Below are 19,659 nucleotides of genomic sequence, written 5' to 3'. Positions count from 1 at the left end.
GGGTAGCTGATGAGGGAGGGGGTGGGGGAGAATGGACCAGGAAGCAACCTTAGCCCAGAGCCCTTGGACCTTCTCCTTCTGTCTAGAAATCAGAGACTGATTAGAAAAAGTCTTTGAACTGTACACATTTAACTGGGGTACAGGATTTGGGGTCAAGGGAAAGGAGGATTGATTATACTGCTGTTCAAAAATAGTAATTGAGAGTCACCCCTCCTGTTACGATATAATTCATCAGTGATGAAGTACATGGTTCCTGTCCCTAAGGAACTTCTTGTTTTGTAAGGGGTGTTCATGTCAATGTAATTATAACAGAGTGACAAGTGCTAAAGTAGAGCTATTGTTGGAGATGCCTGCAAGCCACCCCCTCACCCAGGGGGGAAGGTGGACTAACAATGTCTGTCCAGTTTAATAAAGGAGGTGACATCAGCAGTAAGTCTTCAAAGGCAAGAGTTTTACTAAGTCAAAGAATAGAAGTAAGGTAAAAGCCTGGAAAATAAGAAAGAGCATGACAAGTTGGGGTACCAGGGAAGAGTCCAAGACAGTGGAATATGGGTTAAGTGAAGAACATGGGAGGTCCTGAGGCCAGAGGTAAGCTAGTGCAGGATTTGGTCAGACTATGTGATTTTCCACCTACTTGATTAGGGAGAGGCATTGACCATTGAATTGTCTCTTCTCAAAATTCTAATTATTATGTCCCCTATCCTTACACTGTCACTGTGCTCTAAGAAAGTCATAATTTATTAATTTGTTCTCTAAGCGTGTTTCAGTCCTTTACTACAGTGCAAATTCCAGAAGACAGGACCTGTTTCCTCCTTTTCTTTCCCTCCCTAGCCCAGTATAGGCCAAGCCCCTATTTGTTAATCAGTAATGAGAAATGTGAGAGGAGGCAGTAAGAGTAAAGAGACAGAAGAGGAAAAGGATGGGGAAAGATCAGCACTCTTAATCCCAAGTAGAATGATTTAAAAAGAAAGATACTCTCTCAGATCCACGAATACTAGCCCCTTCCAAAGTTTCCTAGGCTGGGCTCCCCTGCAGCTACTGTGTCCACTTCTGCCTTTAGAAGACAACTGGCCTCTACTGTGGGAGGATGGGGGGAAAGTGATGAGTTGGAGGCTCCAGAGAGGCCTAAGAGAAGAGAGAGCAAACACCACTGTGATAAAGGGCTCACAGGCCTGAGAACAATAAAACCTGGAGTTCTCTTCCTGGCTTGCCACACACTTCCTGTCCAGCCTTGGTCAAATCTCCACTTCTTGATGCCTCAGTCCCCATACACATAACCTGATGGAGTTCATGCAGCTTAGCACTCCCCCTGTGACTTCTCTGTGAACTGTAGAGGGGAAACAAGTTGTTTACAGAAATAAGCCTGGGCCCTGAGTCATCTACAGTGTTCTGACCCACCTGTGGGAAACACCAATTGATTAGCATTTATAGTTGTGTTAGTATACAAAAATTAAAGGGCATGTGTTTACTGTGATAAAATTATGATGAACTTATTTGGGGAAATGCAAAACCCAAGAACAGAAATCTAATTTTTTAGGAGCTGAGTGTGTGTGTGTATGTAGGTGTAGCATGGCTTTTATTGATGTTCTTAAAGAAACAGAGCCACTAGTGGTTAGTAAACAAAAAGTTTATGCAGTAATTAAGTGTGGTTACAATTAATTGTTGTCAAAGATAACAGCATTTCCCATCATGATTATAGGTGAAACAAAGTAAAACCTCATGAAGTAATCATAGCACATTCATGATAGTGAGAACATATTGCAAAGCATTGCACATGCATTTTAGGGGCAGACAAAACTGGGGACAGGATATATTTTCACTCACCTTTGATTGGCTTTGTGTATTTTGTCATTGAGACTTACATTATGTTTGGGTCAAACAAAAAACCCAAAGAGATATTATGAAAGTTTACAACCATTAAGCAGTATTATTTAATCCCACAAATGGATAAAGCAAACTACTATAGCTCAATGATATACAAACCAGGGCTAAAAGTAGTCAATCTACCTATGCATATAGCTAGCTACACTATGATAGATAACGGACTATGCTAAGTCTTTTGGCATCAACTACTGAGACAAGCAGTTTCCCAAAATATACTGGTTTGATTTCCAATGAAAAGTATGTGTAGTGTTATTTCAGTTGAAGATTATGCACTCCTCAATGTCAGATCTGAGGAGAAGCAAACCAGGGGAAGGCAGAGAAGGGTTGGAAGGAGACCTGAGCTGGGCTCTTTGGACAGGTTGACATTATTTTCCCTGTGCAGTTCCAGATCTGTTTCACAGAATTAAACAAAGTGTATTGAAATTGTTGGCCCTCAAAAAGGGTGTTTGTACAAAGTCCCATACTTAATGGTAACTAAGTGCCTTTCAAAATGAACTCTTCTATATTAGAAGAAAACCCAGTACCAAAGGTTAATGGATATCAGTATGTAAATTACTGTATAAAGATCATTTATTCTAAAATAGAAAAAATGGGTTTAGAAGTATTCTCCTGGAAACTTGCACAGAGAGAGAGAGAGAATTCACACACACACACATATATATACCATTACTTAGAAGAAAAAAACTTTTCTATACCATTTCCATAGGCATCGGTCATCCTTCCTTCTGTATTTGCACCTTGAGAGAGTGCAATAACTGTATGTTACCTTTGAAAAGGTTCCTTTTCCTTTGAGCTGTCTTACGGAAATTGTGACCTGGATTGACCATGCCACTCCACAGTCCCACTTCAGGTAGAAATGAAAATAACAACAATAACAAAATCAGAAAAAAAAATTCACAAAAATCTACAAAATCTAAGGCCTTAATAGACACAGACTTGCTATGAGTTCAGAAACTCAATGAAAGAATTAAAGCACCTCTTGCAAAATACACTTCTTGAAAATCACACAAGACACTGTGCAATAACCCCTGTTTAGTGCTTGGAGGTAAGTATCCTGAAGGACACACACTTAGCCCCAGGAAGGAAGCTTGATTTTATTATCAAGGGAACCAAAGGGATTCCAGCGTTTCTTTGTATTTGCTGTTCTATATTTACAGACAAAATGAAAAAGTCAAGAATTACACAGACCTCAATGTAAACAAAATGCATTCATAACTGTACAACTCCATTTATAGATTCTTGCAGATGAACCACTAACACAATTTTTTTACACAAAATCTCTTTTGCAAGGACATGTTAAATTTAATAGGCTGAAGAGAAATGTATGCAATATAATGCTTGAAACCTTACACACAATAACTGTTGCACATAGTAATAAAGAAGCCTTGAAAAATTGTCTTTGTCTATAAACCACTGCCCTTTGGAAATAAAAGCTCCCTCATGAACCCTGGGCTACTCCCTTGTGACACACAGTGCCACAAACATCGTAGTGAAAAGTCAGTACCAAACCTAGTTTAAGATGAGTTTTGTACATTTGTTTCTATATAATCAAGAAAAAAAAAGAGATACAATTTGTATCAACAGAAGGTCATTTCTGGTTATTTGAGGCATTGCTCCTAGCCGCTTTGATTCATACACATTTTATGAGAAGAATGACAGTTGTTTTTAAGAAATAAGAAATACACATGCTGCCTTAAAAGTATCTTCTGTATCGGGAGGGACTTACAATTTTTTTGAGTACTAAAAGATGAAGTACCGCTGACAAGATTAATGTTGCGCTTAACTGTTAATTGTGTAGCTAGTGGATATGCGGTGCCATTCACAATTTTGGTAGGAAGATGAACTAACTAGCACAAAGGCAGTAGAATCATCTAAGATTATCAAATACCCTGATTTAGACGTGCAACAGATTTAGAAGGTCCAAAGAGTTGAAGGTATAAAATGGTGTTTGTATGAAATAGCAAGCACTTCACCTGACAAAATGTACCTTTACACCTCAGTATGCTGGGGGATGGAGAGATCAGAGAGTAGGAGATGAATGTGAACTGTGGTCAACTGAAGAGAAACACTGAGATGCAGTTTTGATCAATTAGGACAGAGACAGACACAAAGCCAGAAAGCAGCATGTAAGCCATTATCAAACCACCAGAAACAACCCTGACTACAGTCTCACATTTGGAGTGTTTCACAGTAAGAAACATTTATAGGCAGTGTCACACCTTCTCATGAAGAAACAAAGGCCAAGACCAGGCCTTCTCAACTTTCATAAAAAAACGACCATAGAAATTAGCAAGTTTCAGCTCAAGAAATAGTGAGCTGATCATGGTTCAAAATGATGAAATATACCATGGATTCAAAAAGGGGTTCATTTAGTGAGGCTGTTAATAAAACAAAAACAATAAATGCCTTTTCTAGAGGCATTTGCTACAAAGGTTCCCACCCTGAGCAAAATACAAATAGCACAAATGGTGCCATCAACCCAAAGTCCTGCCTTCTTTAGTAATGCGTTTAAGAATAATCTAACATCAAGTGCACCCTCTTTGAGTGCATTTGAAGTGTGTAACTGAGCCAGCTATTAGCAAAGATGTAGCATCTCCTTTTGGAAGCTGCCTTTTTCTACCTAGATATCCCCTTATTTTGTTTCCTAAAAAAGTTCTGCTCCACCAATGATCAACCTTATTGCCCAAAGGGTGGATGGCAGGAGAAAATGGATTACATGGCTGTGCATTGTCCTCCATTACATTTCATCCTGTGATGTTCAACACTGCATAGGTCAGAATTCCAAAGAGCATCCATTAGTCCCTTCTTGAGTGCAGCTTTTGTGTTCCTCATTTAATGCCACATGAGTTTGGCCATCTCTCCCAGCGTTAAGGGAAGCAGTTTCTGGTAGTAAATCCCTTGGTCCTGGTCAAACTCTTCTGTGCTTCTCTAGCACACACCTATTAAGATTGGAACTTGAGCTTATCCATCAGCATCTCTGCAGAAGCCTGGAAACTGATCCTTAATTTACTGAGGTGAAGATACTTAAATGCTGAGAACTGTCAATAAAAGTTGACAAGTAAAAAGTGCAAAAGAAATAGAGCTAGTTTGCTCTGGTGTTTAAGAAAGCAGTGCTCAAATATTAGGATGTAGTTTCACTTTTAAAACTGGTTGTGAAATGTGACATAAAAATCATCAAGTCAGATTTGTGATTTATGCAGCTATAGACAAAGGACTGTGCAGAGCCTATCTTCTTATCATCACTATATAGAGACACACACATACACACACAACTCAAACTAAATACATACAGTCATACATGCAATATAAGTACTAACAATAAGTTTGAAATATAGCTGAAGAAGCTTCAATGTGACCCTATAGCTCAGTTAATAAAGATATTAAATAATGGGATATCCATGCAATAAAGTATGCATTTAATTTTTGAATAGCTTCAAATATTCCTATAAAAAATCCTAAAAGGTTAATTCAACATATGGATTGATTCTAATGTTGTTTCTCTCTAAATTAGATATATCCTCAATACTTTGTAATATAGAATGTGTGACTAAGTTGGTAATGGAATCCCTTGGGGTTTCCTGTATTTAGGCCTTCCCCCTGGGTATTGTCCTCCATTACCTGCATGGTGCAGTACAAAAGGACATAGGACTTGGAGTCAGAGACTTGGGTGTGAGTCTTGACGTGGTCACTTGCTAGCAGTATGCCTTTGGCAAGTCACTTAATCTCTCTGAGCTTCAGTTTCCTTGTCTAGAAAATAAGACATTAGTAAGACTTACCTCACAGAGTTGTTACGCACTTCAATGACATAAACACTCTGTAACTTGTAAAGCGCAGCACAAAATTATTAGTTACTATTATCATGGTATTAGTGCATTATTGTTATTCATATGTATATTTATATAAAGAAATAAATCCCATGTCATGTCAACGTGCAGCCCTAAGCTTAGAAACAATCAAGGCTGCCAGTTGCTGGGCATCTGCTGTGTGGGGATTCTTCTCCATCACTGCAAGGACGATGTTTGAAGGGAAAATATTGCAGAGGTTCTTGTAGGTCTGATACTGGTGCTCTGGGATCACATGCTCCCTGGAATCATTGCACATTCCAACCCAAGGATTCCTCCAAAGCTGCTCCATCTTTTCAGGCACGCTCCGTACCATGACTGGCTCATAGCATGGTTGCATGAGGCTGTTACTCAAGGGATAGGAGTGATATCCATAGGAGTCGGTTGCACAGGGCAGTGGGTCCCAGCTGGCATGTTGTTCCCGGCAGAGGGGAGGGCGTCTTTGCCTCATGGGGTTGCTCTCATATAGGCGGGAATCAGAAATGCTGTCCATCCGAGTCATCACCAGGGCACGTCCTGGCTGGGGGGTTGCTCCAGGATGGATATTGGGAGGCATGGGATAGTCTCCAGGACAGCTGGAGCGTGCTCCAGTTGCTGGGTGCTGAGCATGCAGAACTAAGTGGGGGACTGACTGCTTGTGGGGGGCTTGCTTAGAATCCTCTGGGCCATAGCTCTGCACTCGCGTTAAGGCTTCATGGTAACCGTGAGGAAAAGGCTGAAGATGGTTCTGAGAGGCTGAGCGATGCAGCTTCAAACTGCCTTCAGAGTGAGTATCAGCTACAGCCAAATACAGGTTGTTGTAAGAAGAATAGTTGTCGTTCCTGGTATGGCTCATACGATTATCAGGACAGAGGCTGGGATTCCGGGCATACAACCCTCGGTCTGCTTCAGCCATGTAGTAATCTCGATTATGCATGCTATTGATGCTCAGTTTGGAGAAGTCACCTAACACTGAATAGTAGCTATGGTCCCCCAAGGACTCAAACTTTGGGTATTGCTCAGCATAGCTAATAGGGGTCCCATGGCTATTGGTAACCAGGATGGGGGGATACTGCATGCTAGTCATGTGCTCCAATGAGGACTTCTGGTGGGAGAAATGAGAGGATCCTGGCACCGGGCTACTAGCTGAACGAGTGTTGAGTGCACCCACTGCATGGCTTTTAGGGGTTGGGATTGTGGGGACACTTAGAGCCGTCACAAGTGAGGGGACAGAACTGGCCTCAGGCTTACGAGCAATGGACAGCCATTCCTCAGGCTCCACAGCAACGGACCGGATGCTGGGATCCGATTGGCGCTTGGGGGCCACACGTTTGACTTCTGAGGTTATCTCACCTTTGGCACTGGACAGCCCTGTGCCACACTTGGCCAGAGTGCCTTCGCTCATGGTTTTCACTGTGGACAGTTTGGCACTGATACGGAGCTCATCAGCCACTGAACGCTGGGGTTGGTTGGCCCGCTCTGGATGGTAGTATTTGCACTTGTGACCATAGGTGCATTTTTTGCCTGAAAAATAATGCCTTGGGGTAAGACTCTCTCTCATAGTAGTGCAACTCTCTGTGCCAGAAACTGTTGTAACAATCTGGTCACTCAGGTTAGAATTTTACTGTTTGGGGTTAAGGTGGAAATTAACTGTTCATAAAGATAAGAGAACACAATACTATTGTGGCATCACACACTGTGAGGGGAGAAGAAATAGTGGAAGGCTGGGGAAGAAATTGCAGTGTGAAAGCTAAAAGCTGAGCCATTGAACAGCCTTCATTTTCCTGTAATTCACAACTTTGCTTAGGCGTAACCTGCATGCCGAGGCAGTGTAGAGTAACAGCAGACAGCATGGTGCAGTATGACTTAGAGTATGGCTTAGAGGCCAGTCAGACCTGATTGTTAATTCCAGCTATGTCACTTACTGGCCATGTGGCCTTGGTAAGTGATTTTGCTTTCTGTGCCTCATTTTCCTATTCTGTAAACAGGGTTCAAAATAGTGCCTTTATTATTGGATCATTGTGAGGATTAAATGAAGATAATGAATAAGAAACACTCCATGATGTAAATAAATGATAATTGAGAACAAAAACCAAGACGTCCTATACACAAATGATTATCCAAAAAGAGTGAACATCCAAAGTAGCCTCAGGCCAGGCAGCCAATGTATCACTGTTAAGCTGAGAACTTTGTATCAGAGGGACTTTGGGTAATCATGAAAACACTCCAGAAAATTGTATTTTCAAAGAAGAACTGAAAATAAAGTTTGGAAGAAAAGTGGAAAGTACAGTTGGAAGAAAAGGTATTATTAACCGACAAAGGGTGTAGTCACCTCCCTGACAGACACAACCTTCTTGGTGCCAAACCCAATTTGGCATTTCCCTTTTTGCTTCCATAGGCCAAGTGGGTTTCTATACTTCCATGCCCCCAGCAGCACTGCTCAGGACAGAGGCAGATAAAACACATGCATCATTTTAACTAGTGATAATTATTCTTCAATTCTGGTTACTTTCTCCTCATGCAGTTTCTAGGATGTTTCTTTAAATGCCTAACTGAGAATACATGAAGACACAAACTTTAACTCACAGGAAGTGGACAAGTCGGGATTTTTCCCTTTGAAAGGGAAACTTTGAAGAGAAATATATTCAGAATTCCTATGTTTCTCTTAGTACAGAACTCACCATAAGGGCATGGCTGCTTCTTGTGCTCAGGAACAACGGGTCTCTTTCTTAAGAAATTTTCAAGGCTTGGGCCATGGCGTCCTAAAGGATCATCTGGAGGCATAAATCTGAAAGAGAGCAAGCAAGAGGTAAATGTCTTCCATTCTGTCCCAACTACCCCTTATCAGGAGTTTAAAAATTCATTGCCTCTTGCCTATACTGTTGTCACAGCCTTCTAATTGTCCTTCCTACCTCGTCTGTCTTCTGCTAGGTCAACAGTTCTTCCCTCTGTTCCCACTTGAACACACACAAAAAAGGATTTTTTCCTGCACACCATTTTTCCATCAATTATATATTCCAGCCATACTGGCATGCCTGCTGTTTCCCCCAACATGCAATCTACTTTCATATCCTTATAGCTTTATTCATGATATCCCCTTTACCTTTAATATCCAGCAGCCCCCTTTCCTCTGTCTGTAAATTTCATGTCATATATTATCTCCTCTGTGAGGCCTTTTCCTATCATTTCACATAGACAATCAATTAAAAAAATTCTAACCATAGCACTTATTATGACACATTGTGGTAATCTCTCTCTCTCTTCTCCAGTACACTTTGAGCCTTTTAAAGGTGAGTCCCGTTTCTCCTTCAGCATTTTATCCCCTTGGCAACCAGCACAATTCACGGTATATTTTAAGTGTCTGGTAAATGTTTATTGAAATGAGATGAAATCTATTTCTAGTGGTAACTTGAATTTTCTATTCCTATTGGAAAGAAACGTACTTGTCATTCACAAAAGAATACATCAGCAACCGCTCCTCTATAAACTTCTTCCATTCTGGCTTTTCTACTTGAAGGTCTCGATAGTTATCATTGGATACAATGATGCCATCAGAATCAAAAGCCAGCTTGACTATGAACCGATCATCATAGCAAACAACTCTCCTGCCCTGGACCCTTCGGGATGGTGTGAAGACAAGAATCTTTTCTTTCTCCAGTTTACGTAGGATATCTTGATCTGTCAAAACATGGATTATATATCACAGAGTAGAAATCATCTTTGGAAATTAATAGCATTATCCTTATATTACAAATACAAAATTTGGTACTAGATTAAAAGTTGGTACTATATTATTTGCCCTTAGACAGAGAATGGCCTCTATTCCTGGCTATAGCATCAATTTGGGTTGTGACTTTAAGCAAGTTACCTTCCCCTTTGCACTCCAATTTTCTTTCTGATAACTTCTAAGTTTTAAAACCTACCATGTAGATTGAGAAATAACATTGATATTCTAGCATTCTTGAGGGTTGTTTTGCCCTTTGGCTAAACCACCAGCTTTTGGATGCTGAAGAAACCAGGGCAGTATGCTAAGGATGTGTCTGCCAGGAGAGCAAAGCATCCTTTCTAGGGGCTTAATTTTTTTTTTTTTTAGCTTTCCATGGCTGTACCTGTGGCAGATGGAAGTTCCCAGACTAGGGGTCAAATTGGAGCTGCAGCTGTAGGCCAACACCACAGCCACAGCAACGTGGGATCCGAGCCATGTCTGTGACGTACTCCACAGCTCATGGCAATGCCAGATTATTAATGCACTGAGCAAAGCCAGTGACTGAACCTACATCCTTATGGTTACTAGTCAGGTTCATTACCATTGCACCAAAACAGGAACTCCAAGAGACTTACATTTTGCCTTCTGTTGGAAGGAACGCCACAACTAAGGAAAAAATTTAATCTGTAGAATGTGAGTACTGACCCTCTTTCCATTTAGTCTCCTAATTACCTGGAAAGAAAGCTTGCACGCTGGACTCGAGCAAGGCCAGAATCCACTCTCAGACTGAGGCTTTACAACACAGTACTGACAGCCATTCACTAAACCTTCTGATTTTGCACATGAGGCAACATAAATACTCAGAGGACTGGGGTTAATATTCTCTCAAATGATGTAAAAATCTAGCTTCATATACTATTATAAGTGAATGTTGTGATCCTCTTGCCAATAGGGTCACATTATGACTTTTGTGGATTTTAGGCACAAACTCAAATAGTCTAGTTCAGTGCATTATTATACATTCATTGTTATATTCAATTTTAAAAGAAAATAAAATCAAAACATTTACATGGGACCCTAAAAGTATCTATCATGGCCCTAGGCACAGGGCCTACTGTGCCTTATGGATAAGTTAGCCCTGACTGCCATGGGACTCTTCTCTTTTTCTATTCTACCTCTTAATTTGCAAATGCCACAATCACTTATCCAATGCAGAATGAGATTAATTGTCTACTAAGGTTTTGTTAGACTTTTGGAAAACTCAGTCATGTTCATAACCAGATTCATCCCCCTTTAGTATGAAGTCTATGGTTGATTAGAAAAACAATTTTTTTTCAATTGCGTGCTTTATTCTTTGCTTGAAATTGAAGTTGTCTCTATTTAATTACCATATACCGCAGCACAGTGAGTGATAGTTTACTTGGATTAGGAAAAGTATGCTTTAAAATAAACTTAATAAAAGACATTTTAAGTATACTAAGTAAATTTCTTTTTTTTTTTTGTCTTTTTGCTATTTCTTGGGCCGCTCCTGCGGCATATGGAGATACCCAGGCTAGGGGTCTAATTGGACCCAGGCTAGGGGTCTAATTGGAGCTGTAGCCGCTGGCCTTACATCAGAGCCACAACAACGCGGGATCCGAGCCGTGTCTACAACCTACGCCACAGCTCACGGCAACACCGGATCCCTAACCCACTGAGCAAGGCCAGGGATCAAACCTGCAACCTCATGGTTCCTAGTCGGACTCGTTAACCACTGCACCACGATGGGAACTCCCATACTAAGTAAATTTTGAACAGCAATTATCTAACTTGAAACCATCAAGCACTCCTCAAACTATCTTGCCAGCTTTGCCTCTGAATGAGAAGAAATTTCTTATTTAAAGTAGTACCTGTAATTGGTGCATCAGGGCGGGATTGCTCCTTTCTCCATGCAGGCACAAATACAGTAATGTCTTTATGGCCTTTATCTAGAAACCAATCCACAGCAAGTTGTATTCCTCTGCAAGAGAACTCTTCTTTATTTCCATGACTTCAGGAAGATAGAGAATGAGAAAAGAGAGGATTGACAACAGATAGCACGTAAATACTCCAAACAGGCTTTTTCTTAGCAACAAGATATTAACAATGGACATTTTATTTTTTTGAGGATGTCAAAAATGTATTTTTAAAAGGAGCAAATCAAAATCTTTTTTATATCATCATTACAAATGTTGCCATTATTGTTATACATTCATTCAGGGCTTCAAGTGGATAATAACAACTCCCAAATCATAGCAGTCTTAGTGGTTATTTCCTATTATTATCTCCATTTTCTGTTTCCATTACCATCTTCTTTTAAAAGATTCAGGTATTTATCAGATGAAAAAAGAAAAAGTGTCATCAGAGGTTTAGATATAGTTCATATGGAGGATTAGTTGGAGATGAGTTTTAAGGACATATATTAAGCTTAAAAATAACATTGATAGGAAAAAAGACACACATAAATGCTGACTGAAAAATAGTTATCACATTTACACCAAAAAAAAATCATAGTCTTGAAAATTTTAAGATGTGGGAAATGCTCACAATATAATTTTAGCTAAAAGAGGAAAGAAAGGATATAGACTACATATAATGTAATCCAAATTTTATACAGGAAAGTCTATGTACCGTATTTCCTCCTTATCACAGTCTCACTATTAATGGTTTCAGTTACCCATGGTTAACCACGGTCCAAAAATATTAAATGGAAAACTTCAGAAATAAGATATTCATAAGTTTTAAATTGTGCACTGATCTGAGTAGAGTGATGAAATCTCATGCCATCTCACTCTGTCCTGCCTGGGGGGTGAATCACCCCTTTGTCCAGCCCATTGCACCCATTACTAGTCCCTTAGTAGCTGTCTCTGTTATCAGGTTGACTGTTGCAGTATCACAGTGCTTGTGTTTAAGTAATTCTTTCTTTTATGTTTTTATTTGTTCTGTTATCCTTTATTTACAAAGTTCGATCAATTTCTGCTGTACATCAAAGCGACCCAGTCTTACACACATATATATATATATATACACACACACACACATTCTTTTTCTCACATTATCCTCCATCATGTTTCATCACACATGACTAGATATAGTTCCCTGTACTATACAGCAGGATCTCATTGCTTATCCATTCCATATGCAATAGTTTGCATCTACTAACCCCAAATGCCCAGTCCATCCCACTCCCTGCCTCTCCCCCTTGGCAACCACAAATCTGTTCTCCATGTTTGTGATTTTCTATTCTGTGGAAAGCTTCATTTGTGTCATATTCCAGATATAAGTGATATTATAAGTGATATAAGATTCCAGATATAAGTGATATTATATGGTATTTGCCTTTCTGTTTCTGATTTACTTCACTTAGTATTAGAGTCTCTAGTTCCATCCATGTTGCTGCAAGTGGCATTATTTTTTTCATTTTTATGGCTGAGTAGTATTCCATTGTGTATATATACTACATCTTCGTAATCCATTTATTTTTCACTGGGCATTTATGTTGTTTCCATGTGTTGGCTATTGTGAATAGTGTTGTAATGAAAATACGGGTGGTGTGTGTGTATCTTTTTTTTTTTTTTTTTTGGTCTTTTTAGGGCTGCACATGCAGCATATGGATGTTCCCAGGATAGGGGTTGAACTGGAGCTCTAGCCGCTGGGCTATGCCATAGCACAACAACACAGGATCTGAACCATGTCTGCGACCTATACTGCAGCTCTTGGCAATGCCAGATCCTTAACCCACTGAGCAAGGCCATGTGTTGAACCCACAACCTCATGGTTCCTAGTTAGATTTGTTTCTGCTGCACCATGATAGAAACTGTTTGTAGACTTTTTGATGATGGCTATTCTGGTTGGTGTAAGGTGGCACCTCATTGTAGTTTTGATTTCCATTTCTCTAATAATTGGTGATGTTGAGCATATTTTCATGTGCTTTTTTCCCATGTGTCTGTATTTTTTAGAGAAATTTCTGTTTAGATCTCATGCCCATTCTTAAATGGATTATTTGCTTTTTTGATAAAAAGTTGCATGATATGTTTGTATGTTTTGGAGATTAATCCCTCGCCAGTCCCTTCATTTTCAAATATTTCTCCCATTCTTTGGCTTGTGTTTTCATTCTGTTTACAGTTTCCTTTGCTGTGAAAAAAACTTTTAAATTTAATTAGGTCCCATTTGTTTATTTTTGTTTTTATTTTCATTTCTCTGGGAGGTGGATCCAAAAAAATATTGCTAAAGTTTATGTCAGAGAGTGTTTGGCCTATGTTTTCCTCCAAGAGTTTTATAATATCTGGTCTTACATTTGGACCTTTCATCCATTTTGAGTTAATTTTTTGTATGGTGTTAGTGTTATAATTTCATTCTTTTACATGTAGCTATGCAATTTTCTCAGCACCACTTATTGAAAAGACTATTTTTCTTCCACTATACATTCTTACCTCCTTGGTCATAGATTAACTGACCATAGGCATGTGGGTTTATTTCTTGGCTTTCTATGCTATTCCACTGATCTATATTTCTGTGTTTTTTTTTCAGTACCATAGTGTTTTGATGACTGTACCTTTGTAATATAGTCTGAAGTCATAGAGCCTGATTCTTCCAGTTCTGTTTTCTTTCTTAGGATTGCCTTGTCTATTCAGGGTCTTTGTGTTTCCATACAAATTAAAAAATGTTCTAGCTCTGTGAAAACTGACATTGATAATTTAATAAGGATTGCCCTGAATCTGCAGTATAGTCCTTTTGAGAATACTGATTCTTCCAATCCAAGAATATGGTATATCTTTCCATCTGTTTGTGTCATCTTTGATTTCCTTCATTAGTATACTATAGTGTCCAGAGATTAGGTCTTTTGACTCTTTAGGAAGGTTTGTTCCTAGATAAACCTCTTTATTTTTTATTTTTATTTTTTTATTTTCCCACTGTACAGCAAGGGGGTCAGGTTATCCTTACATGGATACATTACAATTACATTTTTCCCCCACCCTTTCTTCTGTTGCAACATGAGTATCTAGACAAAGTTCTCAATGCTATTCAGCAGGATCTCCTTGTAAATCTATTCTAAGTTGTGTCTGATAAGCCCAAGCCCCCGATCCCTCCCACTCCCTCCCCCTCCCATCAGGCAGCCACAAGTCTCTTCTCCAAGTCCATGATTTTCTTTTCTGAGGAGATGTTCATTTGTGCTGGATATTAGATTCCAGTTATAAGTGATATCATATGGTATTTGTCTTTGTCTTTCTGGCTCATTTCACTCAGGATGAGATTCTCTAGCTCCATCCATGTTGCTGCAAATGGCATTATGTCATTCTTTTTTATGGCTGAGTAGTATGCCACTGTGTATATATACCACCTCTTCCGAATCCAATCATCTGTCAATGGACATTTGGGTGGTTTCCATGTCCTGGCTATTGTGAATAGTGCTGCAATGAACATGCGGGTGCACGTGTCTCTTTTAAGTAGAGTTTTGTCCGGATAGATGCCCAAGAGTGGGATTGCAGGGTCATATGGAAGTTCTATGCATAGATGTCTAAGGTATCTCCAGACTGTTCTCCATAGTGGCTGTACCAGTTTACATTCCCACCAACAGTGTAGGAGGGTTCCCTTTTCCACAGCCCCTCCAGCACTTGCTATTTGTGGATTTATTAAGGATGGCCATTCTGACTGGTGTGAGGTGGTATCTCATGGTAGTTTTGATTTGCATTTCTCTTAGAATCAGTGATGTTGAGCATTTTTTCATGTGTTTGTTGGCCATCTGTATATCTTCTTTGGAGAAATGTCTATTCAGGTCTTTTGCCCATTTTTCCATTGGTTGATTGGCTTTTTTGCTGTTGGGTTGTATAAGTTGTTTATATATTCTAGAGATTAAGCCCTTGTCGGTTGCATCATTTGAAACTATGTTCTCCCATTCTGTAAGTTGTCTTTTTGTTTTCTTTTGGGTTTCCTTTGCTGTGCAAAAGCTTTTCAGTTTGATGAGGTCCCATGGGTTTATTTTTGCTCTAATTTCTATTGCTTTGGGAGACTGACCTGAGAACATATTCATGAGGTTGATGTCCGAGAGTGTTTTGCCTATGTTTTCTTCTAGGAGTTTGATGGTGTCCTGTGGTATATTTAAGTCTTTCAGCCATTTGGAGTGTATTTTGTGCATGGTGTGAGGGTGTGTTCTAGTTTCATTGCTTTGCATGCAGCTGTCCAGGGTTCCCAGCAAGGCTTGCTGAATAGACTTTCTTTTTCCCATTTTGTGTTCTTGCCTCCCTTGTCAAAGATTAATTGACCCTAGGTGTCAGGGTTTATTTCCGGGTTCTCTATTCTGTTCCATTGGTCTGTCTGTCTGTTTTGATACCAGTACCACACTGTCTTGATGACTGTGGCTTTGTAGTATTTCTTGAGGTCTGGGAGAGTTATGCCTCCTGCTTGGTTTTTGTTTCTCAGGATTGCTTTGGCGATTCTGGGTCTTTTGTGGTTCCATCTAAATGTTTGGATTGTTTGTTCTAGTTCTGTGAAAAATGTCCTGGGTAATTGGATAGGGATTGCATTGACTCTGTAGATTGCTTTGGGTAGTATGGCCATTTTTACAATATTGATTTTCCCAATCCAGGAACATGGAATATCTTTCCATTTCTTTACATCTTCTTTGATTTCGTTGATTAAAGTTTTATAGTTCTCGGCATATAGGTCCTTTACCTCCTTGGTCAGGTGTATTCCAAGGTATTTGATTTTGTGAGGTGCAATTTTAAAAGGTATTATATTTCTGTATTCCTTTTCTAATATTTCATTGCTGGTATTCAGAAATACGACTGACTTCTGAATGTTCATCTTATATCCTGCTACTTTGCTGAATTTATGAATCAGTTCAAGGAGTTTTGGGGTTGAGTCCTTCGGGTTTTCTATGTCTAGTATCATGTCATCTGCATACAGTGACAGGTGTATCTCTTCTCTTCCTATATGGATGCCTTTTATTTCTCTTGTTTGTCTAATTGCTGTGGCTAGGACTTCCAACACTATGTTGAAGAGCAATGGTGAGAGTGGGCATCCCTGTCTTGTTCCAGATTGGAGTGAGAAGGCTTTCAGTTTTTCCCCATTGAGGATTATATTTGCTGTGGGTTTCTCATAAATGGCTTTGATTATGTTCAGGAATGTTCCCTCTATACCCACTTTGGCGAGGGTCTTGATCATGAATGGATGTTGGACTTTGTCAAATGCTTTTTCTGTGTCTATTGAGATGATCATATGATTTTTTACTTTTTTGTTGTTAATGTGGTGTATGATGCTGATTGATTTGCGTATGTTGAACCATCCTTGTGAACCTGGGATGAACCCCACCTGGTCATGGTGTATAATTTTTTTGGTATGTTGTTGGATTCGGTTGGCTAAGATTTTGTTGAGAATTTTTGCATCTATATTCATCAATGATATTGGGTGATAGTTTTCTTTTTTGGTGGTATCTCTGTCTGGTTTTGGAATGAGGGTGATGGTGGCATCATAGAATGTCTTTGGGAGTATTCCTTCTTCTTCAACCTTTTGAAAGAGTTTCAGGAGGATGGGCACCAATTCCTCTTTATAGGTTTGATAAAATTCACCTGTGAAGCCATCTGGTCCTGGACTTTTATTTGTCGGGAGTGATTTTATGACCTCTTCAATTTCATTTCTAGTGATTGGTCTGTTCAGTTGGTCTGTTTCTTCTTGATTCAGTTTTGGCAGGCTGTAAGATTCTAGAAAGTTGTCCATTTCTTCCAGATTGTCAAACTTGTTGCCGTAGAGTTGTTCATAGTATTCTCTTATGGGTTTTTTGTATTTCTGCTGTATCCGTTTTGATTTCTCCTTTTTCATTTCTAATTTTGGTTATTTGGGTTCTTTCTCTCCTCTTTTTAGTGAGTCTGGCCAGGGGTTTGTCAATTTTGTTTACCTTTTCAAAGAACCAGCTCTTGGTTTCATTAATTTTCTCTATTGTTTTTTGAGTCTCTATTTTATTGATTTCTTCTTTGATCTTTATAAGTTCCTTCCTTCTGCTGACTTTAGGACTCTTTTGTTCTTCTTTTTCTAATTGATTTAGGTGGAGGGTTAAGTTGTCAATTTGGGATCTTTCTTCTGTTTTGAGAAAGGCCTGAATTGCTATAAACTTCCCTCTGAGCACTGCTTTTGCAGCATCCCATAGATTTTGAGCGGTTGTGTCTTCATTATCATTTGTTTCAAGGTAGTTTTTAATTTCCTTCTTGATTTCCTCATTGACGTATTGGGTTTTTTAGTAGCATGTTGTTTAGTCTCCATGCAGTAGGTTTTTTCTCTTTCCTTTTCCCATGGTTGGTTTCTAATTTCATGGCATTGTGGTCAGAGAAGATACTTGAGATAATTTCTATGCTCCTAAATTTATTGAGGTTAGCTTTGTGTCCCAATATGTGGTCGATTCTTGAGAATGTTCCATGAGCATTTGAGAAGAATGTGTATTCTGCTTTTTTTGGATGTAGTGTCCTGAAGAGATCAATGAAGTCTCACTTTTCTATTGTTTCCTTGAGGATCTCTGTTGCTTTATTGGTTTTCTGTCTAGAGGATCTGTCCATTGATGTGAGGGGGGTATTAAGGTCTCCTACTACGATTGTATTCTCATCAATATCTCCCTTTATGTCTGTTAATATTTGTTGTATGTATCTGGGTGCTCCTGTAATTGGGGCATATATGTTGATGATAGTAACATCCTCTCCTTGGATGGATCCCTTAATCATTAAGTAGTGTCCTTCTTTGTCTTTCTTTATGTCTTTTGTTTTAAAGTCTATTTTGTCTGATATGAGCGTTGCGACTCCTGCTTTTCTGTCATGTCTATTGGCGTGAAATATTTTTCCCCACCCTTTCACTTTCAATCTATATGTATCTTTTGTCCTAAGGTGAGTTTCTTGTAGGCAGCATATTGAAGGTTTTTGCCTTTTTATCCACTCAGCCCCTCTGTGTCTTTTGATTGGGGCGTTCAGTCCATTGACATTTAAGGTGATAATTGATAGATGATTATTTATTGCCATTTGAACCTCGTGTTCCAATTGATTCTATGGTTCTCCATTCTTCCTTTCTTTCTTTTTTTTTTTTTTTTGTTTGATGGTCTCCTGTTATTATCTGCTTGGGTGTATTTTTTTTTTCATTTTTTGCAAATGCAATATTTGGTTTTGGCTTGTGGTTGCCCTGTTTTTTAAGTATGCTAACCCCTTCCCATAATTGTGTGTTTTAGCCTGATGGTCCTGTAAGTTCAAACACTTCATTACTATATTAAAATTAAGAAGAGAAACATACAAACAAACAAACAAAAAGGGTTATTTACTTCCTAACATCCCTTGCCCACATTTTATGGCTTTGATGACTCTTTTTTATTTTTTTCTTTTTAATTTTATTTTGTTTGAGGCCTGTTCATGATTAAATCTGTATGCTGGCTTATTTGAGTGACTGCTCTCTGATTGTGGTTTCCTCAGTCCTAGTTCTTCCTCTTCTTCATTTTTTTTCTTTTCTTTTTTCTTCCCTTTCCTTCCTTTCTTTTTGGTTTAGAGAAGCCCTTTCAATATTTCCTTTAACCTGGGTTTTGTGTTGCAGTATTCTTTAAGTTTTTGTTTGTTGGAAAAAATTTTATTTCCCCTTCTATTTTAAATGATATTCTTGCTGGATAGAGTATTCTAGGTTGCATATTTTTTCCTTTTAGCACTTTCAATATCTCTTGCCATTCCCTCCTGGCCTGTAGTGTTTCTGTAGAGAAGTCAGCTGATATTCTTATGGGGGTTCCCTTGTAGGTAACATTCTGTTTTTCTCTTGCTGCCTTTAGGATCCTCTCTTTATCACTATCTTTCACCATTTTTATTATGATGTGTCTTGGTGTGGGTCTGTTTGGGTTCAGTTTGTTTGGGGCCCTCTGTGCTTCTTGTATCTTGAACCCAGCATCCTTTAGATTTGGGAAGTTTCCAGCGATAATTTCTTCAAATATATTTTCCATCCCCTTATCTTTTTCTACTCCTTCTGGAATTCCTATTATGCGTAGATTGACCCGCTTTATATTATCCCATAGGTCTCTTATATTGCTTTCCAGTTTTTGGATTCGGTTTTCTGTCTGTTGACTGGATTGAGTGATTTCCATTATTCTATCTTCCATATCACTGATTCGTTCTTCTGCATTATTCATTCTGGTTTTTACTGCCCTTTGTTCAGTTTGCATCTCTGCAAATGAATGTTCTAGTTTTTCTTGGCTCCTCCTTATATTTTCTAGTTCCTTTC

General features: G+C 39.0%; 1 protein-coding gene across 1 annotated transcript in view; it reads right to left on the bottom strand.

Moving 5' to 3' along the window:
- Nucleotides 1-5,803: 5,803 nt before the first annotated feature.
- ZC3H12B (zinc finger CCCH-type containing 12B) overlaps nt 5,804-19,659 on the bottom strand; it is a 48,510-nt gene continuing 34,654 nt past the window's right edge. The window contains exons 2-5 of the mRNA XM_047765594.1: nt 11,301-11,440; nt 9,149-9,383; nt 8,387-8,493; nt 5,804-7,229 (exon numbers count right to left, since the gene is read on the bottom strand). Coding sequence (XP_047621550.1) covers nt 5,809-7,229; nt 8,387-8,493; nt 9,149-9,383; nt 11,301-11,440 — 1,903 coding nt within the window. The 3' untranslated portion in view covers nt 5,804-5,808. The remainder of the gene's footprint in view (nt 7,230-8,386; nt 8,494-9,148; nt 9,384-11,300; nt 11,441-19,659) is intronic.

Source organism: Phacochoerus africanus, chromosome X (genome assembly GCF_016906955.1).
Source record: "Phacochoerus africanus isolate WHEZ1 chromosome X, ROS_Pafr_v1, whole genome shotgun sequence".
NCBI classification, from domain to species: Eukaryota; Metazoa; Chordata; class Mammalia; order Artiodactyla; family Suidae; genus Phacochoerus; species Phacochoerus africanus.
This window is presented reverse-complemented; position numbering and strand designations above follow the sequence as displayed.